Raw genomic sequence first — 25,495 nt, 5'->3', positions numbered from 1 at the left:
CCTGTGATGTTTTAGTAAAGGTCCTTTTCATCTATTTATTTATTTATTTATTTATTTTGCAGTCTCAATTCTTTGTCACCCCACAACCACCACTAGAGGCCACGTAATGTTGAGATGAAAGCTCCAATATACATTAATAGGTATAGATAAATAGTTTGAGAACAGACTCACCCAACAGCTCTCACCTCTATTGAGATCTTCTCTTCGGGACACCTGAGTGGCTCAGTTGGTTGAGCATCTGCCTTCGGATCAGGTCATGATCCCAGGGTCCTGGGATCGAGCCCCACGTCGGGCTCCCTGTTCAGTAGGGAGCCTGCTTCTCCCTCTGCCTCTCCCCCCCGTGTGCTTTCTCTCTCCCTCTCTCTCTCTGATAAATAATCTTTAAAAAAAAATAAAAAATAAACACCTTGACTTTTGTAAGTATCAGTTCACCTTTACAATAGTAATAAAAAGTAAGCATAGGTGGGGGTGCCTGGGTGGCTCTGTCAGTTAAGCGGCTGACTCTTGATTTTGGCTCAGGTCATACTCTCATGGTTGTGAGATCAAGTCCCGTATCTGACTCCACGCTTAGTGCTGAGTCTGCTTGAGATTCTCTCTCTCCCTCTCCCTCTGCCTTTCCCCCAACTCCCTCTCTCTCTCTCTCTCTTCCTCTCTCAAAATAAATTTTAAAAATATCTTTAAAAAAAAGTAAGCATAGGTAACAGTCTCAACAAATATGTAATATGAGTCATAAGAAAAGAGAAACATCAACTGCCAGGCATTTGGACACATTTATTAATCCTCACCACAACCATAAAAGGCTTAAATTATTTCATCCTACTTTACACAGAAATTCAAATTCATATAAATATCAGGACCAAGGATGAAAGCTATGAGCTCTAACACCAAATGTGAAGTATTTTCCTGCAGAGAATGTTCAGGGGACTTCCTGACACTGTGAAAGTGAGAACATGGAGAGTGTTGGCCTGGGAAGGGGACAATCATTTTTTCTCTCCGCATGCCCATGCCATTTAAAGAGCACTTCCTTTGTGCTGGATTCTTTATGAATGACTCATCTCCTCCTCCTCTAACAATGCACTGAAGTAAGTACCACTCCCCTGGTGATATTTTTTCCTCTTTAGCCTGACTCAGCCTACCCTTCTTCTCGGGGTAAATGAAATAAAACCAGATGAAGTAAAATTAAATTGTGTGATATTGATAAATAGCATAAGTTCTGCTTGCTAAAAGGTATATGAAAAATAAGGGAAAAGATTTGGGCAAGTCATGAATCATGTGTTCTAGACAGGGTGGGTTAGTGAGTAAAACCAATGGATGATGTGTAGGACTGACATTTCAACTTGCTATTTTAAAAAGAGAGATTATCTTACATTTCTCAATATATATTTCATGCTGACCTGTTCCAAAGAAGAACTTCCAGGCAGAATTATACTTTTCTGAACACGTCCAGACGCCTCACTGTAGACAGAAGTGTCTTGGCTGTCCTCTTTGCGGGGTTCGGGTCTCTTTCTGGAACTCACTGGCTCTTCAGAATCCAGAATCTCCTTGAAGCTCTCATCTATTTACCCCAAGAAAAATCACACGAATTTGACTTGCTCTTTGTCACTTTAACATTGGCTTAACACACAGTCATCTAACCACATTTTTTCTTATTGGGGATACAGCTTGGTTTTCCATAATCTACAATTTAGCAAGTTATTCTCTGTTTAATGTACTGGGAAATTGCTAAAGCCCAGAACAAGTTTTATGATTAAAAACAAGCCCAATGCCAACAACTTTTGTTCTTCCTGTCGTGTCCCCAAAGTTGAGTCAAATACAGGCTCTGCATGAAAGCCTTTTTCCCACTTACCAAATACCTCCTGAAGTGTAGATATTCCGCTTTTCTGTGTGTTAATATTACATGTTGTTTACCTCAACGTCTTACCACTTGCTCACCATTTTGCTGAAACCAACTTGGGAGGTGAATATGTATAGGAGAAGCCGGAGCGCTTGGCTTCATTTTTCAAGTTAGGACCCCTGAGAACAGTTCCTGAGCTTTGCAAACACAGAGGGACTTTATTTGGGCTGCCTTGTTTATTTGCATATTTGTATGTGTGTACTTTCTTTCTCTCTCTATCTTCTGAAAACAGTATCATCTACAAAATGCATCTATTCATCTAGCTAGATGCACACTGTAAATATACAATAATCCTCTCTCTTCCAGGCTTGGGAAAAAATGCTGGAAGATAAAATGTAGAATTTTCCATGCCTCCAAAGTTAGAATTTTAACAAAAACCTAAACACTTTTAACCAAAGGAAGAGAGCTTGGTGTCCAGCAGGACATGAGGTAGGATACTGGGAAAGAGCCCTGGGCTTCAGTGTCCAGAGGATTGGTTTCTTTGTTCACTGGTTCACCGTATTACCTTGCACAAGTTTTTTTAAACTTTCTAAGTCTCAAATATATCCTCTTGAACAACATAGCTGACCATATAGTACTGACAAATAGTGCCTGGCTATTCATTCTGTAAGTTCCATAAGACTTTTGAAAGCTCACAAATTATTTCAAAAGCCTATCAGGTGCCACCTGTAAATGTGTACATGGGTGGTTTCCAGAATCCAAGCTGCAAAGACTTGTCAGAATGGAAGGGACATAGTAGGTATAAAAGGGCATTGCTCAATGCCTAGCACACACACACACACACACACACACACACAAATATTCAATATATATTTGCTGACTCACATATTAGACTAAAAATATAGAAATCTCACTAATTTAAACATAGCCATTTTATGTGTCTGCATGGCTAGAGTATGGTGCCCAGTTATTTGTTCAAACACCAGTCTAGATGTTGCCAGCGAAGTAATTTTTTTAGATGTGATTAACATTTACATTGGTAGATTTTGAGCAAAGCAGATCCCCCTTCATGATGTGAGTGGGCCTCATCCAGTCATTTGAAAGCCTTAAGAGTAAAGATTAGGGTTTCCCCAAAAAGAAGGAATTGAGTCTCAAGACTGCAACATTGTCTCTTGCTTGAATCTTCAGCCTGCTGCCCTGAGGAATTATGACTCAAGACTTCAACTCCTGCCTGAATTTAACATCAACTCTTACCTGAATCTCCACCCTACCAGTGTGTCCTAAGGATTTCAGACTTGCCAGCCCCCATAAATGTCTTTCTCTTTCTATTGGTTCTATTGGATTCTGCTTCTCTGGGGAATCCTAATTCTTCATTCAAGTGAGGATCTTTCAAAATGAGGGATCAAGCTGGACTGAAAACGAGTCTGTTTGGTTTATAAAGACAAAAAGAAATAAAAAGTTACACAAACTGATAGTAAAAAAGCTAAGGGGAAATGTATCTAGGCAGGAATAAAATTTTTAGGGGATGATACTCCGTAAATGGGGATAAAAAAGGTGGCCTAAACTTCAGGATTGTTAGGAGGTTTAAGTAAGTTAATACTTACCCTATTTAAAATTGAACAGTGGTTAGGACAATGCCAAGCACCTGGTCAGCACTCAGCAAATATTTAGTTGGTATTAATTTTTTCATCATTATCAATTATATTCATTATTCTCTGTGTGTGTGTGCTTATGATGTCTGCCCATGTATTAATGAATAATTTAATCCCCATAACTACTCCATTGTGGGAGGGATCATATGTCCATTTGGCAGAAATGGCAAAGAAACGTTAAGAAATTGGCCCAAGGTCACACAGTTACCAAATGGTGAAGGCTAAGCATAAATTTATTAGAAAAATAACTAAAAATATAGAGGACTTAACTACGAGCCCTCACAAGTATTTTAAAGAATTATTTAAATTAGAAAGAGACAATGATCATTTGAGAAGAACTAAACATATACTGAGAAAAAAAAAAACTTAATGAATTTAAATACAAGTGGTTACAACAATTTACAATTAATGCTTTGGTAAAATCTCCAGTGTGGTTCTGGCATGAATTTGTATGTGTTAACCTAAGAATTTAGATTTTAGTTTTAAGGGATTATCTTTAAATTCCTATATTAATACACATGAGAATTACTTACTTAAAGAGCCTAACATTCACAAGTATGAATTCCCATGCTAAGATTGAAAACAATATACTGCTTGTTTTCTATCACCCAAAGCATTTATCTAAAAGCTGAAATACACTCTTTAAAAAGAGTGGTATATAGCACCATAGTAGAGAATCCAAATATGTCATATCTCCTTGTAAGATCATGCAATAGCAAGTAAATCATTTCACTCTCTAGTGTTATAAATTCTATGTAATTCTAGAAAACTGAGCCATAGTTACCTTTCCCCCCAGCTTTAGCTATATTTAAGTATTTGCAACCATCAAAGACACACATAGGTTATCAGTGAGTGGTTATGTTTAGAAAACACAGATCAGCATTTGCAGGAAAACGTCTTAATGAATTTACAACTAATGTTAATACAAAAGATTGAAAATAATTAGTCTCTTAACCTTGGGCTTCTCCTCGTCCATGCTTGTCAAACAGCCCCATTAATCAATCACAGAGAATTCTATTATCAACTTGTAGGGGTGCTAAAAGAACATATTTGTGATAACTTTCTCATCAGTTAATTTATAAATATGCAAATTGAATTACAAAAAGAAATTATTAATCATTGTGGCTCTTTAGTTATTTTATAGGTCATAGACACAAATTCTATTCAATATGCTGCCTTCCTCTGAAATAAAAAAAAAACCTTTTATAAATCAATGATAACTGGAACAATGACTTTTAAATGTATATTGCAGGGTATTCATAATACGGTATGATATATGGTATTCAAATATGGTATGAATACCATAATTCATAATTCTTCTCCAATAAAAATGATCTAAAATTCAGTGGATTATGACATGCACTACACAAAAATCATTTCAGAACAAGCCATTATGGTTTGTCAAATCATACAACAGAATATATAAGCAAAATGAATGAGGGTTTTCCACTACCTACTCTCTGCATATCCTATTTTTTACTGCATATATGCAAGAAACAACAAACTTAGTGGCGTTAGGTGGTCTTAAATTCTTTTATATATGCTATTGCAATATAATAGCAAATACAAGTGCTACTTAGTTCTTTTGTGAATTTAAAGTAACAGAGTTATGTCATTAAAAAACGGAAACCAGCCAACCAACCAAACATAAAAAAAAAAAACGCATGATCAAAAAAACATGGTTCTGGAAAAGGGTTTAAAGAGTCATCTAGGTAGATCTGCCACTAGATAGAACCAAACATAAATGATGCAAATTTGGATTACCACCCCTGTCTTAGGATATACATACATACATCAAAATGTTCCCCTTCCTCTAGGAGGCAAGTGGATGAACTAAACTGTGGTTGTACTCTTACAGAGGTAGTTTTAATAAAGCCCACATATTTCTACTACTTCTCACTTTGTACTCCATGGGCAAGCCAACTCTGGGGATGGTAGTCAATTCTGCAACTCACATCTGAAACTCCAACAGCAAGTGTTCTAGAAGAGCCTTAAGGGGTTTTCACTGTCCAAGTGAGAAGTTCCCGAAAATTCGAGGTCCCCCCTTTCCATCCATCCCTATGATCTTTTGAACATCAGTGTTGGAAAGAAATTCACTGTAGCCTGTGCTCGTGGATTTGGGATTAGTAGTCAGGAAAGCTTAGGCTGCTGGAGCCAGATAGAATGTCTGAAAGTGTAACATAAAAAGGTCTTTGAAGTCAGCTTCTGCTCACTGAACCCTGCAGATGATTTCCTCAAGTATCAGTTGACCTTCAAATGTTCTTTTCCTGCCAAGAGCCTGCACAAACCTCCTACCACCCCAACATTTGGGGGAAAGGGAGAAGGGGCCATCCCCAGAAGACATTTTGCAGGTTGTGCATTAGGGAAGCATGAACTTGTATTCCGGCATTGCCTGGAACTTGATAAGTCTTAGGGAGAACAGCAACAAAACTTGTAATGCTGATATATGGCTCATAAAAGAATCTTATTTAGAAATTAACAGTGAGCAATAGCAGATGCATAGATGGGGAAATTTCTGCAGACGTAATAAAAGCCTCACTATAAGGACTAGGTAATCCTGACAGACCAATGAGGATCACAGAAAAGAATAAATGAACATACATCTTGCATGTCAAGCAAACAGATAGGCAAAACATAAATGGCATTAATACAGAGACACCATCTTTAGAGAGAGGCAAACCTACGTCCAAATCCCAGGTCTGCCACTTAACTAGCTCTGTAATCTTGGGGCAACTTCTTAGAGTCTTTGAGCTTTAATCTCCTGGCCCCCAAAATGGGATGGAAGTGAGGGTTAAGAAGATAACACACGTAAAGCATGTTGCTTCACGCCTAGAATATAGTAGGGACTCAGCAAAGGGCAGCCACCCCCATTTCCTTATTTGTTTGTTGTTAACTACTTAGTAATTGTATGAAGTACAGAATTTTTCAATAGTTTAGGTTCTGTCATTCTGAACTAGTGTTTTCGTTTTCATTATGAAGTAATGAATTATAGACAGCTTCTGAGGTGTCATATGAGAGGAACCTGAACCAAAGTTTCTAGTTCCTTCTGTAGGCAGACCTGGTGAGAAACCCCCTCAGTGTTGTCCCAATAGAACCCTGGAGGGTCAAATGGGTTACATAAGACAGGAACTGAAGGCAAGAGAATGTCCCCTTCAAACTTAAATTCAACAATTTGAATCGATTTGCTTACTTTGCCCTTCAGAAGTTTTCCTCAAAGGGAAAGGTGGGGAAAGGCAACAGGAAAAAGGCAACACCTAATGGAAAAGAGAACAGATAGTGCCAAAGATAGGGATCAGATTTCCACTCCATGCTTGCCAAATCTCTGTGATCTTAAGAAAACTACTAAATCTTTCTAAGCTTGTTTCTTCTTCTTTTTCTTTTTTTAAAGATTTTATTTATTTATTTGACAGAGAGAGAGATAGTGAGAGCAGGAACACAAGCAGGGGGAGTGGGAGAGGGAGAAGCAGGCTTCCCGCAGAGCGGGGAGCCCATTGCGGGACTCGATCCCAGAACCCTGGGATCATGACCTGAGCCGAAGGCAGACGTTTAACGACTGAGCCACCCAGGCGCCCCAGCTTGTTTCTTCTTCTTAAAAATAGAAATAATGACAGCTACTTTGGACAGTTTTGCATGGGCTGGCCAGAGCTGCTATGTCCAGCTTAAGACACCCCTTGAGCACTCAAGAAGTAATAATAACTCCTGTGTACAGAAGGCTCACCATGTTTGGGATATTATGCTTAGCACTTTCCATTCATTTCTTCATCTATACATTCACTCAACAAAGATTTCTCAAGCCAACTCGTGCTCTATGCCAACTGTTGTGCTAAGCCTTAAAGAATTCATCAGTGAACAAGGTAAGCAGAATCTCATCCTTCTTTGTGTTCAGGAGATGGTCTAATAGGGGAGAAACACATTTCACAGGTAACCTCACTAATAAACAGTTTAGTGATCATTGCGATGTGTTTGATAAAGAAGGTAGACAGGGAAACATCACTTTGATTAGTCAAGGGAGTGGATAATTGACATGTAAGCTGAATCTTCAGGAACAGAGTACAATGGCCAGTAAGGAGGCTGTCCCAGCACCTGTGAGTGTTCAGTGTCCAGAAGGAGCTCCATGCATATAAGGAACAAAAGGAAGTCCAATGTGGCCAGAGCACAGTGAGCAAGTGCAGGGGACCTGAGATGAAGAAGGAGAGTAGATTGGTCTTTACCCTGAAAGCAACAGGCAACAGTAAGAGAGCTTTGGTGGGGGATGAGCAAGGTGCTGTGTGGACAATAGATTAAAGCAAAGGAAGAGTAGGTGTGGACAAAAGCAATCCAACAATTCCAGGCAGGAGCTGGTGTTCACTTGAGACTGAGTAGGAAGAGAATTAAAGTCTGGTGATCAGGGAGAACAAATTTAGTATGTCAAATCCATGGGCCTCAACACTCCATTATTATGAATTAATTTGTTATTATTAAATACAACAGGTGATGGTTAACTTGATGTGTCAACTTGGCTAGGCTGGGGTACCTAGTTGTTTGGTCAAACATCAGTCTAGGTGCTGCTGTGATGGTCTTTTTCAGATGTGATTGACATTTACATTAGTACATTTTGAGTAAAGCAAATTACTCTACACGCAATGTGGGTGGGCCTCGTCCAATCAGTTGAAGGCACGAGAGAAAATGCAGGTTTCCCAAAGAAGTGATTCTCCTCAACAACTGCGATATAGAAATTATGCCTCCACTTCCAAAGTTTCTAGTTCCTTCTGTAGGCAGACCTGGTGAGAAACCCCCTCAGTGTTGTCCCAATAGAACCCTGGAGGGTCAAATGGGTTACATAAGACAGGAACTGAAGGCAAGAGAATGTCCCCTTCAAACTTAAATTCAACAATTTGAATCAATCTGCTTACTTTGCCCTTCAGAAGTTCTCCTCAAAGGGAAAGGTGGGGAAAGGCAACAGGAAAAAGGCAACACCTAATGGAAAAGAGAACAGATAGTGCCAAAGATAGGGATCAGATTTCCACTCCATGCTTGCCAAATCTCTGTGATTTGCCCTGCCAAATTCAGTCTCAAGACTGCTTATCAATACTTGCCTGAATTTCACATCAAACTTTACCTGAATCTCCACCCTACCAGCCTTGGCCCTATAGATAGACTTGCTAGTCCCTACAATCACATGAACCAATTTCTTAAATCTCCCTCTTTCTATCCGTCTGTCTCTCTCTGCATATACACATATTGTATATGTATTATGTACATGTATGTTATACATGTATTATGTGATATGTAGAGACAGAAAGAGAGCTTATTTATTGGTTCTGGGTTCTGGTTCTTTGGAGAACCCTGACTGATCCACAAGCTAATATCACTTACATCAAATCATATCCAAATTGTAAGATAATAAAATGTTGTGCAGCTATGTAGTAGATGCCTCGTAGCAACTCTCAGATCTATACTCCATATTAAGTAAAATGTATTGACCAAGAACCAAGAACCAATTGTCCACTATTTTTACAATCTTTGCCAGATAAAAAATTAGCATAATATTATCCTTCCAGGATCTACTGTTAAAAAAATAAAATAAAATAAAATAAAATAAAATAAAATGGTAGGGGCGCCTGGGTGACTCAGTTGTTAAGCGTCCGACTCTTGATTTTAGCTTAGGTCATGATCTCAGGGTCGTGAGATCGAGCCCCGAGTCAGGCTCTATGCTCAGCGTGGGGTCTGCTTGAGACTCTTTCTTTCCCTCTCCCTCTGCCCCCCCACTCACCCTCTCTCTCTCTCCCAAATAAATAAATATTTAAAAGATAAATAAATAAAATAAAATGGTGGTGGTGATGGTGGGTTATCGACACTGAAAAAGAGTCATAAATTCTGTTTAACATTGAACGTTTTCTAACTGATATCCCTTTATATTTAACTTCCAAGAAGCACAAAGTAAGAGTAAGTGATTAATTATAGTTATAATACTGTCCTCGATTTCTCGTACATTTACTTCTTTGTATAGGCGTTCTCAAATCCCTCTTTCATCTATATTTGAACTTTGCTTTGACCATATGCATTTACATTTCTATTATAAGCTGTCTCCAACTATTTTGGAAACAAGTAGAGTACAAATTATAAACAGCTTTGCCACATCTACTGTGAGAATGGAGACCATTCTCAGCGATCAGACTGTTGACATTCCGAAAGTGTCGACATCACTCTGAAGGGACACTGTTATTGTGAAGGGCCCCAGAGGAACCCTGAAAAGAGACTCCAAGCACATCAATGTAGAACTCAGACTCCTTGGAAAGAAATAGAAGAGGCTCTGAGCTGACAAGTGATAGGAAACAGCAAAGAACTGGCTACTGTCCACACTGTCTGTAGTCATGTACAGAACATGGTCAAGGGCGTGACACTGGGCTTCCATTACAAGATGAGGCCTGTGAAAGCTCACTTCACCACCAACGTTGTCATTCAGGAGAATGGTTCTCTTCTTGAAATCTGAAATTTCTTGGGTGAAAAATACATCCCCAGGGTTTGGATGAGACTAGGTGTTGCTTGTTCAGTAACTCAAGAAAGATGAGTTAATTCTTGAAGGAAAGGACACTGAACTGGGATCACACTCAGCTGATTTGATTCAGTGAGCCACCACAGTTAAAAACAAGGATGACAGAAAATTTGGAGATGGTGTCTATGCTTCGGAAAAAGGACCAGTCTGGCAGGCTGATGAATAAGATCTAAGTTGCCCAGCTACAGAAACAGCAAGATGTCGGATGATTTTTCAGACTTATTTGTGGTATTTTAAAGATGCAATAAAAGCTGTATTGATTTGAGAAAAAAAACAAATTATAAACAAATAAATATGAGAACAAAGCTGAACCAGGGTGAAGATAGATGGGGCAAACACACAAAATGCTGTGCGTTGCACCTTTGCTCAGGTGGCCCCTCCCAGCCCTGTTACGTCCCTGCATGGTCTTCAGCTCTGTGCCACAGAGGATGTGGAAGGCAATCTTGTGTTCATTAGCACTGTCTATTCCCCTAGATGAAATAGGCTTGAATACCCGGCAAAAAGAAAAAGAAATGATTACTAATTGCAGGCTTAAAACTGGATATAAAGACAGCTGCCTGCTCTGAAACACGGGACCCAAAGTGAACCCCAGGCATTGGGCGATCACTGCTGACTAGGGAAGAGTGGCCCACAATATTTTGGGTCACTTGCCTGTCCGTGCTTACAGCCATTCCTCATCATATATCATTGAACATCTTATTAAGCCAACTTTAGTCCTTACATTACAAAAACTCCATCAAACACAGCTATATATTGTGATCTCCAAGGATTTAAAACAGATTTCAAGAAGAATCCAACTGATACTCCTCTCCAGAACGCATTGGGATTATCTTTCATCCCCCAAGTGTGTTGGGCAAATATAAGGTTGAGATTTTTCCAGTTTTCAATTCACCTTGATTTGAGTTACTGGTAAAAACTGCCCTGAGAGTAAGTTCTTGCCCTATCTTGTACATACGTCTTTTGATGATATCCGTGGATTCTGTGTCATCTAAAAAGAGGTGTAGTTATTGAAAACTGTCTTTTAAAATAATTTTTGCACTGCGCTTGAGCCCCTCTATCTGTGAAGATTTACCCCATCTTCCCCTAAAAAGTTCAGATTCAGTGACTGGTGCCCAGTGTGAAATGTCATCTTCTGAATTGCTATTTTACAACTGCAACAGACTCAAGGTTATAGAAGAAGAAATCATCAGACCAATGCACCTTTGTGGTTCAGAACCCAGGCAGCGGTGTCCCGCCTCCAATGAAAGGAATCAGTAGTCACCATGCACAGAATCTTCTTACGCTAGATGAATTTTGCAACTCATCGAAGAATGCTCATTTTAAACTCAAAGAGCAGAGATGGAATTTGTAAAGTGATGATGCTCCTCATACGCATAACACGGGCCTTATAATGACACCAAACTGCTTCTGGTGGCTGTGTCAAACGAAAGCAAATCCCTGCCTCTTCTCTCTGACCAGCTGGCTGTCCTTGATCAAAAGCTACCTTCGCTGCCCATCATGTTGTTAGTGGTTAAAACTTACCATTTAAATTGTAAGCCGCAAAATCTAAACGGAACTGCATGTGTGATCTTTGTCACCTCATTTTCATGAATGGAAAAGAATATTCTGACACAAAAATTACATACTTAATTCTAGCTCACCCTCTCTGCTGACCTCCATCCCACACTGCCTTGGGTTGATTTCCTCATCCATCAGTGGGTCAAAGTAATTTCTGCTATATTCATTTCCTGTGGAAAGTACATGAAGTAAGGGTCAGTGATTATTAGAAGCACATGAACCAAAATGTTAATTTTGAAATCGACACCAGCACAGAAGGGCCATTTTAGCTACTTTATAAGCTTAATTTTTGTACAAGTTCTTCCAGGCCTCCCTTTTTTGTAATTATCGTCTTGCAAAAGGTCAGAAAAGGTAATTCAAGAAACGAGTTCATGCTTTCGGTTGCTAAAAAATTAATGAGAATATGATCAAATGTAGACTTTAGAATAATAATAAAAAAAATTTAAGCAAAATTATGTTTAGGATATACTCAAAGAAACGGACATTGTTGGATTATAATGATGTTTAGGGTTCACTGATTGTTCTGTTTACCCACTTGTATATCCATTCCCCAAGTCTACCGTGTTGTTGTTTCCAGAATTCTGTCATCGATTTCGTAGTGTCTTAGTTATGAGAAACTGTAGCAAAATTTCCATGTCAACAGTTGAATAAAAAGAAAAAGTGAAGAGAAAGAGAGAGAAAGAAGAGAGGGAAGGAGGGAAGAAGAAAGAAGGAAGGAAGGAAGGAAGGAAGGAAGGAAGGAAGGAAGGAAGGAGGGGAGGGAGGGTAAAGGAGGGCAGGAGATAAAGAGAGAAAAAGAAAAGAAAGTAAAAGGTCCTTTTTGCTCTGTCAACTTAAGTTACATGAAGGGAAGGTACAAATGATCTAGGCAGAAGTTTTGTTCAATACACATCAACAATCTCAACAAACAATCCAAAAATCCTCACTTTATATTTCTCACTTACTTTTGTCCTTGTCTCAATAATCAAACTGTAGCATCGAATAGGACTTTGTAATAGAGAAAAGAGTCTGTTATCAATTTTCCAAACCTAGTTTCATACTTCCTGCAGACTGAAATGTATATGTCTGTTGCTAGCAATTTGCATTCAGTAAAAGATAACCTACCCTGACGATAATTCAAGTTGCCTCAAACACTGCGAAAGAAATAAAGCATCGTCGACCAAAAACAACAATAAGGTTGCAAGTATTGTTCACAGGAAAGGGTTAACAAATACCAGGTATACTGTGATCCTCCATTGTATATTTGATTTAGGATCAAAAATAATCCAAACAGCAGCTCCTTTTCCAAGACTAAATGGAATTTTGATATGAACCGAGGTTTAATTTATATTTCTGGACTGGCACATTTTCGCTGTCCGTCTCTGTTCTATCAACGTAGTAAGTACAAGAACTGAAAATCTGCTTTTCCTTGAGGTCTCAATAAAGAAAAAAATAAATGAGTTTCATTTTTGTTACTTTATCTGTCAACAACTACTAGGCTGGTATGAATCTTGGCAGTATGTAATCAAAGTCTTATGTACTGCAATAACACAGTCATTCTACCTCATTCATGTAATTGGTTTTGGGTTTTTTTCCCCTCTACCACAAAGCACTGTGGTACCCAAAGCACACTCTTCCATATGCTAGCAAAATTCGCCTGTATTAAAGCAAAAGTGGCAGTGTATTTCTTACTATTATCACGTACCCGCAGCAGTCTACCGTGGGGACCCAGATCCTGCAAACACCTCCGTTCCGGTACAAGACTCGATTCTTTGTCTACTGAAACGACTTTGTAAATAATACCAACTTAATCAAGACCTTGAAGAAAGAAACGGAGTGCAGTCGTTTTTAACCAAAAGTCTGGAGAAGTTTATCTGGTCTGTAAGTTCTCAAACCCTTTTCATCCCTGCTGTCAGTTCAAAAAGGAGGGTCCCGCCCAGGGGCGCAAGAAGGAAGCCTGCGCGCAGGAAGCCTCCAGATCCCCAAGTCTCCCCTCGGGGCAGGGTGCTTCTGCACGCAACTGGGAGATGGGCCCCTCGAAGGTCTACGCATGGTTTCAACATCTAGGCAAATCGTTCCTCCCACATTCAGGCTAGGTTGAGGCACACAAGTTAGTTATAAATGCCACTCCTGGAGTGATTTCTGTTGTGCTTCGCATTCTGGAATACGGCAAATAGTATTTTACAGGTAAGGGCTTATGAGGAATCTTTACAAAGGCAATTCACGGATTCCCTTTAAGCATCCCCAAATTCGGGCGCCTGGGTGGCTCAGTTGGTTAAGTGACTGCCTTCGGCTCAGGTCATGATCCTGGAGTCCCAGGATCGAGTCCTGCATCGGGCTCCCTGCTCGGCAGGGAGTCTGCTTCTCCCTCTGTCCCTCCCCCATCTCATGCTCTCTCTATCTCATTCTCTCTCAAATGAATAAATAAAATCTTTAAAAAAAAAAAAAAGCATCCCCAAATTCTACATTATATCATATCATATAATATCATATATTATATATTATATTTACATATATTATATAATTCATATATTTTATATAATTCATTTATTTTATATAATCCATTTATTTTTACAATTTATACATTTTCCACTATATTTCACATTATGTTGTGCATTGTTTTACATATACAATATTACACTTGTTTATTGTCTGTCTCCCCCCCACCAAAAAAATTTAAAACTAAAACAAAATTTTTTTTTAAACTAACCTAAAAGTGCTCCATGAGGACAATGACATCAGCTCTTTGTTCACTGCAACCCCTTCAGTGGCTAGAAACATACCTGGCACACAGAGGTACTCATAAATCCAAATTCATTTGTTAAATAAACCTCTCTTGGGAACCCTACGGCAATACCCAAATTCTTCCCTTGTCCAGATGTTCTATCTTGATTAAATGAGCAACTTTTTTCCATCCTTTATTCATCTCTTCCTTTCTATTCCCCATCCCCTCTATCTTTTTCTTCAAGACCCCCTTCCCTTTGCTTTTGTAACTGAGTGCTTTCTAGGAACCAAGATTCTAAGAACGAACAAACAAAACCCTGTGTCCCTGTCTTCAGAGCACAGTGAGCTCCGAGAACAAGGAAGGGAAACATGGTCAGTCTGGTAAGATTTCATATTGTGGTAAAGGATGGAGATCTGTTTGGGCACATAGCAGGAGCATCCAGCCCATACTGGGCACTTCAGAGAAGTCTCTCTGGAGAAACTGCTATCTGAAGTAAATTTTTGAAACTTCCTCACTAGTCCCAGCATTGAGTTTAACTCATGTTTTTTTGTTTTTTAATATTTGATTTACTTATTTGAGAGAGAGACAGAGGAGCAGAAGGGGAGGGAGAAGGACAAGCAGACTCTGTCCTGAGTTCAGAGCCAGAGGTGGGGCTCAATCTCACAACCCTGAGATCATGATCTGAGCCAAAATCAAGAGTCGGATACTTAACTGACTGAGCCACCCAGGGGCCCCTAACTCATGTTTTTGTTCCAATTATTATTAAGTTGTTGTACAGTGTCACTTTATGCTGCGTGAGGTTTCATATCTATTCATTCGACCAATACTTAGTGAGTGCCTATTATATAAATACGTCAGTAAAATAAAACACTCAAAAATCCTTCCCTTCACAGAGCTTACATTCTGGGAATGGAAGAATAAAAGCAAATGAGTATATGGGCGCTGGGTGGCTCAGTTGGTTAAGCATCTGCCTTCGGCTCAGGTCATGATCCCAGGGTCCTGGGATTCAGTCCCCCTGTGGAGCTCCCTTCTCAGCGGGGAGTCTGCTTCTCCTTCTGCCTCTGCCGCTTCCCCTGCTTGTGCTAGTTCTCTATCAAATATATAAATCAAATCTTAAAAAAAAAAAAGCAAATGAAAATGTATACTTTACAGTTTTTTGATAGTGATTAGAGATATGGGAAAAAATAAGAGCCAGATAAGGATGATTATGCCCCCCACAAGAGGAGTAGGGGACACATCTCTCACATAGGCCTTTATTTCAAACCTAAGAATGAAAACTCGGGATTAAATCACTATACTCTCAAGACTCTGGAGATAGGGAATCCATAATGTTTATAGTAATTATAATTACTTATAATTTATATGTAATTTATAATTATATATAATTTATTTATAAGTAATTATAATACTTATAATCTATTATTTGTAACTTATTACAATTTTGCCAATTTCTTGCTATAACATAAATCAGCCTACGAGTCAGATAAGAACCTACTCTTAAATATCAAAACAATTCCTCCTTTTTATTGGTATATCTTGCCCTGGTAAATCAATAACCTAAATACAGTAAGCAGAGTTTAAGACAATGAAATACATGGAGCTTATTATAAATTTGGAAACAGCAGACTTCATCTTAACATTCGCTCCTCCGCTCGTGTTTCATTGGATAGTGTCATGATTTAATAGAGTGGGATGGTTTCAGAATAAGGTGTCTATTACCAGAAGGTAGGTTACTAATAGGATAAATTTCTGAAAGCGCCCTAATCATTCAGAATATGCTTTTGGATATATCTACAGTCATCTCGCAGGAAAATTAATAGACCCACTGAGAAATTCAAAGTAGGGCGTTTAGCAATGTACATACAACAGATTTTAATTTGGCTGATATTTAACTGTTTGTTATATTCAGATGAATAACCTGAGAATCGCATTTGCAAATGTGTATACATTAAAGTATGGCTCTCCATTGAAGCAACTGGGTGTGATACATAAATTAATAAATCAATACACTGGTCTTGTCCGTACTCTAGATAGTCTATTTTTGTTTCCAACTCCTAGAATTAGCTGTTTGGTGTTTAGAATCGGCCTCAGCTACTGCTTTGCTCACGCTGCTTTTTACTGATCTGGGGGAGGAAAGCACATGTACTCGCCTCTGCCCTTCTACACATATCAGGTTCATTTAACTCAGAACAGCACAGAATGTAATCACGGCTTTTACTTAAATTACACCGTACATGAACTTTGGTCAGGAAATCCTCCAATGTGCACCCATGCAGTTCCTTGGGGGCTGTAAGAGCGAGAACGAAATTGCCCACCAGAGGAAGGTTAGTGTGAATCATGGAAGTGTCTTGGCTCAATGAGGCAATCACTTCCTTTCAAATCAGCTAGGTTAGTTCCAGAGGAAGAAAATCTGAATGCATCTGTCTGTTCCTTGGGAGGTTTTTATGGACTCCATTCTTGTCCTTTTCCTGTGAATCCACCTGCTTCTGCTCAGCCTTTTATCACCAATCATCATGTTTTCTGTAATATACTATAAGTTAAATAAGTTAAATTAACACAAGGCTTGCATGTGAACTAAATAACTAACTAAACAATTTACATCTTATGATTCTAGCAATGCACCAACGTTTTACAAACTAGATTGTTCTCCTGAACGGTATCCCTCTTAAAGGCATGAAGCCTCCATAACTATAATTAAATTTGATACCCATGAACTTTATGAATAAATTTGAGAAAACTTCCTATTTTCCCCTCTTTGAAAATCCAATATGAAGAACTCAGGTTTAAATGTCCATAAGGCCAGATGTATGAAACATAAATGTGGAAATCAGGGGCTGTACTAGAATATAGCAAGGGGAGACTGTCAAACTCAAACATGTTCTACCATGCTAAATCAATCCAAATACTATTTTATAAAGTTGATTTACAAATATACTTTAAATTAAAGGCAACCAAAGACACGAGAATACTTCTTAATATGATAAAGAATAGTTATCTTAAACCAAAGTCTTCATTATACTAAATACCTAAACAGAACAGCAAAACCCAAATAAACATCCAAAAAGAAAACCTAATGACAAAAACTCAAAGTATGACTCAGATGTTCACTATCAATATTATTATTCAACATTCTCCTAGAAATCTTGGCCAAAGCAGTTAGAAGAAAAATAAGGGGGGAGAGGGGGGATGAGCTAAAATTATTTAAAATAATTATATTTTGTATAATTATTATTTAAAGATAATATGCTTCCCTACCATGAAAACATGAGATTTAACCAAAAAACTTCTAGAACAAAGAAGAAATTATTGGCCTAATTGCTTGAAAATAACCAGATAATCATTAAGAATCATTAACTTTCCGGGGCACCTGGGTGGTTCAGTATGTTAGGCATCTGCCTTCGGCTCAGGTCATGATCTTGGGGTCCTGGGATTGAGCCCCACGTCGGGCTCCCTGCTCAACAGGGGGTCTGCTTCTCCCTCTGCCCCTCCCCCCTGTTTGTGCTTTCTCTCTCTTTAATAAACAAATAAAATCTTAAAAATAATCATTAACTTTTCTAAATACGAACAATAGCCACTTAGGAGATAATGAGTATAGAAAACCCACACCCATAAAAAAGCTCCAGACAGCTCTCAAAAATTAATTTATTTATATCGGACTTTTCATAGGAATCCATAGGTGGTCTTCCAGAATATTCATTTTATTCAGAAATTCAAACTAAAAGACATGGATGTTTTTAACAACAGGGTTAAAAACAGCAAATGGACACCAGTTCCTTCTTCTTCTTTATAGAAAGGCTGACCTGGGACAACTGCTTGGTTGTGGGCACTATATTCCAGAGCTGGTGCCCTGCTGGACAAATTAGCTTTCTCCACTGCTTATTCTCACTTCCTTTCCAAATCTTGTGGGTATCTGAGATATCAGTGATTTGAAAATCTAAATAGGGTAACAGTTGAAGTTTGCTAACAAGTACTAATTAATTGAGCCATATTCTTTCTTCCCCTAAGGCCCTCCCTCGTGGTAAATTACGGGCATCTTAACTTTCAAACCACTGGAGTGTTGTTGAGTGTGTAACTGCAGCAACGCTTTATCCCCCGCACCCCAAGGCACTGAGGCATCATGGGCTCCCTTGGACCTCAAATCCTCAGAGTTAAAGTATCCCTAAGGAGCTAACTTCTAAACAGGAAGATCTTTCCAATACTTAAGTAATGGTAATAATTCAAAGGTTAAGTATAAATATATTAATTTTTTTTAACATGCTTAAAAGTCCTTCCAAAAATATCAAAGTAGGTTTCCTTTTTTTTCTAGTTTGAAGCCTGGCAGTATTATTCTACATGGAAATCCATCAATGTATGTCGTGTATAATAGCACCTGTCAAATTAGGATGTACCTAAAATTAGACATCAGTCACCCTCTAATCTTTTTGATTGTGCCTTCATTATTTAACAATACATCTTCCTCCTGGATCTGAGATTACTTGTATATATGCACTGTATTTAAGGCTTCATTCGGGTAGTAACGTTTTCATCACACTACAACACACTTTAATATGGAAGCAATCAATATCATGGATTATGAGATTTCATTTAAACAATCTTAATTAATAATCCTTTCTCTAAAAAATCTGGTAATTTATAGACATCTATGCTTTATCTCATAAAGCAGTGGTTCAAGACATCCCCTGGGTTTTTTAATAAGGCTTTTGGTCAATTAATCTGATGAAGACTAAGGGAAATCATATTTTATGTTAAATTCTTTTTAATAGAAAACAAAAGTGATCTGAAGGAAACTTTAAGTGGAATTATTTGGAGATTAAGGACTGGTTTATACTAAAAGCATAAAATACAAGGTCATGATAAACTTTTCAAGTAAAATTGTTCTTAAAATGGAAATGCAACTATTGAACTCTGGTCAACATGATGACTGGCAAAGCTTGAAATTTATATGATGTTTCACTGATATAATGTAATTTCTTATTCTGGTAGAAAAATACATCTTTCAAAATTTCACCAGGGGCACCTGGGTGGCTCAGTTGGTCAAGCATCCGACTCTTGATTTTGGCTCAGGTCTTGATCTCAAAGTAGTGAGATCAAGCCCCATGCCGGGCTCCACGCTCAGGGCAGAGTCTGCTTGAGATTCTCTCCCTCTTCCTCTCCTCCCTGCACTCTTTCTCTCTTTTTCTCTCTCTCCCTCACTCAAAATAAATAAATAAATCTTTAAAAAAATTTAAAAATAAAATCTCACCAAATATTTCAGAAGATGTAGGTAAACGATTCAGTAACATGTCCAACTGCTAACACACTGCATTGTTAATGTATCAGAAAACATTGTTCTCTCAGTTCTTATACTATGTAGCTGTTTACAGTAGGAAAATAATTGGACTTCTGTAATATCAGCTTATGTGCTACCCAGTCTAGCATTTTTATGATTCTAAGATTCTTAACCATACTTTTCACCATCGTATAGATTCCTGTGCTCACAGTTTTATTTTAAAGCTATATGAATTTCACTGGCATATAAATAAATCCAGTGAACTGGAGTAACAAGGCAATATCTTCCAATGTTAAAATCATTCTTAAAAAATTCTTATTCCAACCAACTATGTATGACAGATTTTATAAAATATTATTTTACAAACAAAGTCATCCATTGGGGGTTTTGCTAACATCAACTTGAAGAGAATATAGAAAATAATTGTGCTTAACAGCTGGGAAAGTGTTACCCATGGTTTCAATTTTAGCATGAACAAGTAGGAAAAGACAACATAAATCGACATTCTGCTGATTTCCTGAGCGAATCTGTCTGATTAACTGGAAATAGGCAGTTCCTTCTGAAAAGACAGTAAATTAAACTTTTCTTATTCTATTGAAACTCTTGAAACTCAAACATCTGATTAAAATGCTCTTTCCCCAACTGGACATTGTTCTAGAACTCTGCTACTCCATTAAAAAAAAAAAAAAAAAGTACAGGAAAGTAATCTTAAGTTGATTTGTGTTGATTTGTATAAATTGACTAAATATTTCATCTTTCTTATATCTCTATAAAATATTTCCTTATTTCAGAAGGAAGGATGCTTTCCTGAGTGCTTATTTTTAGCCTTTGAAGTCAAGGAAAGAAATTCAAATCACTTAGGAGCCAAATGGTGTCTACAGACACAAATCCAGGTCAGTTCAATAAACCTAACAGCAAATGATTTTCCTGTCTATTTCCTTAATCTTAATAACAGTTAAAATGTCTCAAAGCAAAAATATATATATATTTTTAAATGTTCTATAAATTTCATATAACACCTGTTTCCCATCTTAAGGGAAAAATAGCTATTAAGTGCGAGCAATCTAAACAGTTTTATACAATATCACCTCTAAAATAATCTAGGTTATGGGGGTGCCTGGGTGGCTCAGTTGGTTAAGGGTCCAACTCTTGATTTCGGCTCAAGTCATGATCTCAAGGTGTAAGATTGAGCCCTGAGTTGGACTCCCTCTGAGCATGGCGCCTGCTCGAGATTCTCTCTCTCTCCCTCTGCCCCACCCCCCGGCTCACACATGCACATGTGCATGCTCTCTCTCTAAAATACAAATAAAATACAAAATAAAATAAAATAATAAAATAATCCAGGCTATGTGCAGTATGGGGAAAAACAATTCTCATCACATATCTGCTCAGACAATTTGAATTATGCACTTAACATGTGTACTTATACGTTATTTTTTTTTTAATTTTTGCATAAGTGTCTTTTTAATGGCCACACCAATCTGAAATTAGATTGAGGGTCACATTTATAACCTTAATCCAGGATTTTTTCAGTTTAGGCATAAGTATTATGGATCTCCTACCTTTATTTCAAACTACCCCTCATTTCTTCTGGAAGGATCTAAGGCCTTAGATCACATATGCTCAAACTAATTCCCCTCAGTGTGTTTGGAACATCGACCATTTCCTTTCTCCACTGCTCCGCCTTCTGCTTGGCTGCTGCCAGTGTAAAAGTTTTTATGCTAACAAAGGTGCTCTTCAAACCATATTTATCATGAGATCAATGGTGGCAACTCTGTTCCATGAAGCCCCAGGAAAACTACTTCCTCTCCATTCCAGAATTGCTGCTGGGGCCACTTCAATACTAATTGTTGCCTCCAATACTAATTTCTGCTAGTACCCACTATAGTCATGTCATGTCATAACAACTTCTCTGGCTCTGATCAAACTTTGGACTTACACCCATATGCATCCCACGTCCCATTGACAATGTCAAGTAAAGGGATAAACATCATTTTTGCCCACATGATATTCTTCCACATTATACAAATCAGCAGGTAGAGCCACTGAGGTCCTCGACCACTGACAAAGATCTTAGTTTTTATTCCAAGCCCCTCTTCCAAAAACCCAGGAATAAATGCCTGGGGATTAGATCATGGGACAATATGATTGGCAAACACTCTACTGTGATCAAAATTACCCTTCCTCCCTGGCCTTGACCTATTGGCATGGCATCAAGCTTGTGTGCCTGTCTGGCTCTTTCCTTGGAATTAACCCTTTCCTAGGGGTCATCTTACTTTTTTCTTAAACGGAAATGCAACAAATGAGTCAGTCAAATGGCAGCTGAAAAGAGCTTAGCAAAGTTTGAATTTAAGATGGAATTTCATTGATATAGCATAACTCCTTAATCTGATGGCAAGAAAGTATATTTTTTTAATTTTCACCCAATATTTAAAGGAAACTAGCTTTTAAAAAAAATTCTGTCCAACTGCTAAGATATTGACCACATCACTGACATATCAGAAAGCCTAAACTTCTATATCAGTTTTTTTCACTAAAAATCTATATTCATTTTAGGCTCCTTTAAGCCACAAATCCTCATACATACTCAGTCCGAGGCTGAACATACTTGAATCAACTAAACTGGGATCCCACTCACACACACACACACACACACAATTTCCTATTTTAATCCATACTTCTAGAATCACCCAATTTAAGACATGCTATTTGTAAAATAGATACAAAATTCTTTTATGAGAAAATATTGCTTTTTTGAGAGTACCAGATTAATCTGGATTAATTAATTATAATCTCATTGTGACTTTGCCGATGTAATATGTTGGATGAACACAGAGAGTTTCCACGTCTTCTCATTCACTTTTGTATCTCCCATATGTAGTATAGTGCTTGACAAATGGAAAATGTTCAATTAATATGCTTTTCAGTAAATGAGGAGGAGGAAATGGAGAAATACAGATGCATTTTTTATTATATATATATAACTCTTAAGCAAAATATTGTATAAATCATTTTATATCCAACTAATCACATATAGATCAATTCTATTTTTAAGTTGTCCTGATGTTATTAACCTGGGATATGATCAGTAAATCATCAAAGACATAGGAACTGTAAAGGACAGTTATATTTTTGTTTGGTTGATTTGTGTTGCTGTCTTGCATCCGTTTTCCCTCTCTACAAGCATCCTGATTTCCTAGTTCCCAGTGTGTATCATCTTGATGGTCCAGTAACTCCAGATTCCTGTCTCCAACTACAGAAGCCAGAGAGGTGAATAGAACCTACTTGTCCTGCTGTGATAAAACCAGGAGGCAAGCAAGTAACCTGAGCATGGCCAACACAATGCTCTCCCCTAGGACTTAGAGTAAGTGAAGCAAGGATGGAAAGAACACTAGAAATAACCTCCATGAAAGACAGGAATTAAAAGGAAAGAACTTCTCAAGTGCAATGAAATCACTCAGTGAACTGTGGAACTGTTCTATCCACTTCTTTTTGTTGTTATTTTTCTTTTTGTTGTTCTATCCACTTCTATAATTCTTTCTTATTTCTCTTCTAAAGCCTTTCCATAGCTCCTCTCACACCTGTCCCACATTTTATTTTACTGCCATCTAGACTTCAGGCATTCTCTACCTGTTTAGTGCCACCATATTATATATTTAGATTATTAAATATTCCCTTTTGACCCATCCAGCCCTCAAGCCCTTGTCAGGTTCAGAACCTAAGCTGATTCCTCTTTCTTTTGAAATTCTAAGCAGTTGTATGTTCTCTGCCCCTTTCCCTTTTCAATACCATAATTAAGAATTTCCCTTTCTGAGGAGGCTAATTATCATCAGGTCAGGGCATAGCTGGGAATGAGCAAAGAGGATGAGCTGGGATCAGAAAAGCAGTCTATACACACAAAGCATAAGTTCTGGGCAAGATGGAACAGAAGACAGGTGACCAAAAATAATCACACATATTCTTACTAATACTTTTTTTTAAAGCATCTAAAAGGTGGAAATGTATTGATATTTGCTTATAGAATGATAATTTGTGCTCATTTCAATAGCACTGTAGGGGAAATATTTAATTACTCTTTTACTTAAGTAATCACATTGGCAGATGAAATAAATTTCCTTTTTTAAAAATATTAATAAGAAACATGGTGTTCTATAGTATCTAGAAGTTTCTAAATTCATATATTTCAAATATTCTTCTTCATTCACAGACTGTAAAATTGCACATTTCATTTGCAATTGAAACCTTTTTTGGAGGCTCTCCCAAAGGCAGGCAAACAGGATGGGTTTGAGTAGAGATGCAGCAAATAATTATTTTTTAATGTTGACTATGTTCCAGAAGAAAGATGGTATAACTCCTACCCATGTAAAGTCTGGCTGGTTTTGTCAGGATGATACTAAATCATTTCTGGATTTTCCATCTAAATCTTCTTCTTTTTGTTCCTTCCACTCTGCTCTACTTTTGGGTTATAAAATTTTAGCTCTCTCCATTTTCCAGAATCAGGTCAACTAACTATCACTCATGACAATTACTACCTCCCATACCTACTCTCATCTCTAAGATATGGGAATAAGCCCATAGTAGTAGCTCTCAACCCCAGCTGTCCATCCAAATGCCTCATAGAAGATTTGGAATATAGACCAGCCCAAGAGCGATCCCAGAGGTTATAACTGCCAAAGGATCCCTGGCTCCCCAGATAATTCTGATAGATAACCAGGGTTAAGAAACACTAACACAGGAACATAAATTCTAGTTTTAAGGATATGTCAGAATGCTAAATCAACTTACATTTACCTAAGCAATTATGCTCTCCTTATAGAAACTCATACATACAAAACCAACATCAAGGTAGTTGGCGTTTGGAATAGGCCTTTTTTGAAATCATGGAGAAGTTACTAATTCCTGGTACATAGAAGAATTCACTTTGCCTATCTTCAGGAATACCCTTTGTATCCAGACATTTTTTAATATCATAGAAATGATGTTAGGGGTGCCTGGGTGGCTCAGTCTGTTAAGCATCCAACTCTTGATTTCAGCTCAGGTCCTGATCTCAGGGTCATCAGGTGGAACCCTGTGTGGAGCTCCACATTCAGCAGGCAGTCTGCTTTTCTCCCTCTCCCTCTCTCTCTCTGCCCCTCCCCAAGCTCATACGTACTCTCTCTCTCAAATAAATAAATTTTTTTAAAAAGAAAGAAATTATGTTAGAAATAACAAGTACAATTGCGACTCTGTTGGTAATATTGTATTGTGGGTCAATATTGGTGAAGCAGCATTTTGGGGGCTGAGAACGTTCTCTAAGAGTTCTGAGTTCCTCAAATTGTACCGCGGAGATTTTCACGGCTGAACTTCCGGGTCTAATTAGCTACAATCACAGTGCTCAGTACCAGCCACCAGCCACGTATGCCTATGGAGCACGTGAAATTAAGAAATTAATTTCTGTCAATGTAAAATACACACAGATTTCAAAGACTTCATACCCTCCTCCAAAAGTAAAATATTTTTACATTTTTATGTTGAGTATAAGCCAAAATAATAATATTTGTAGATATTGTTTTAAATAAAATGTATTATTAAAATTAATTCACTAGTTTCTTTTTTAATTTAACCAATGTGGGCTATTAGAAAATGTCCAGTTACATACGTGGCTCACATTATATTTCTATTGGGTAACACCTACCTATATTCACTTCCACCCTAACACTTATCACAAGTGTCATTCTTTCCATAGGCCTCATCTTATCCTCTCTCACCAACACCTGATCTACCTAAATGTAATTATTCTCCATGACTTGCTTTATTCAACTTCTAAAGCCAAGCCATCAAGTGGTACTCCACCTCTGAATATTCATCAAAAAAATTAAAATTCAAGGTTTCCACATAGACTTCTTATTTTCTGGGATCACAGAGAATAAGAATTCCTACTGAAAAAAAAAAAAAAAAAGAACAC

General features: G+C 37.8%; 1 protein-coding gene across 1 annotated transcript in view; it reads right to left on the bottom strand.

Moving 5' to 3' along the window:
* LOC102743246 (uncharacterized) overlaps positions 1–25,495 on the bottom strand; it is a gene marked incomplete at its 5' end in the record, with an annotated part of 218,059 nt that overhangs the window by 189,855 nt on the left and 2,709 nt on the right. Inside the window, 3 exon segments of the mRNA XM_081827532.1 lie at positions 1,395–1,555; positions 4,442–4,510; positions 11,662–11,748. Coding sequence (XP_081683658.1) covers positions 1,395–1,555; positions 4,442–4,510; positions 11,662–11,748 — 317 coding nt within the window.

This window comes from Leptonychotes weddellii, chromosome 8 (genome assembly GCF_054177405.1).
Source record: "Leptonychotes weddellii isolate Sample4059 chromosome 8, ASM5417740v2, whole genome shotgun sequence".
NCBI classification, from domain to species: domain Eukaryota; kingdom Metazoa; phylum Chordata; class Mammalia; order Carnivora; family Phocidae; genus Leptonychotes; species Leptonychotes weddellii.
Note: the sequence above shows the minus strand (reverse complement) of the source record. Positions and strands in the feature narration are given on the sequence as shown.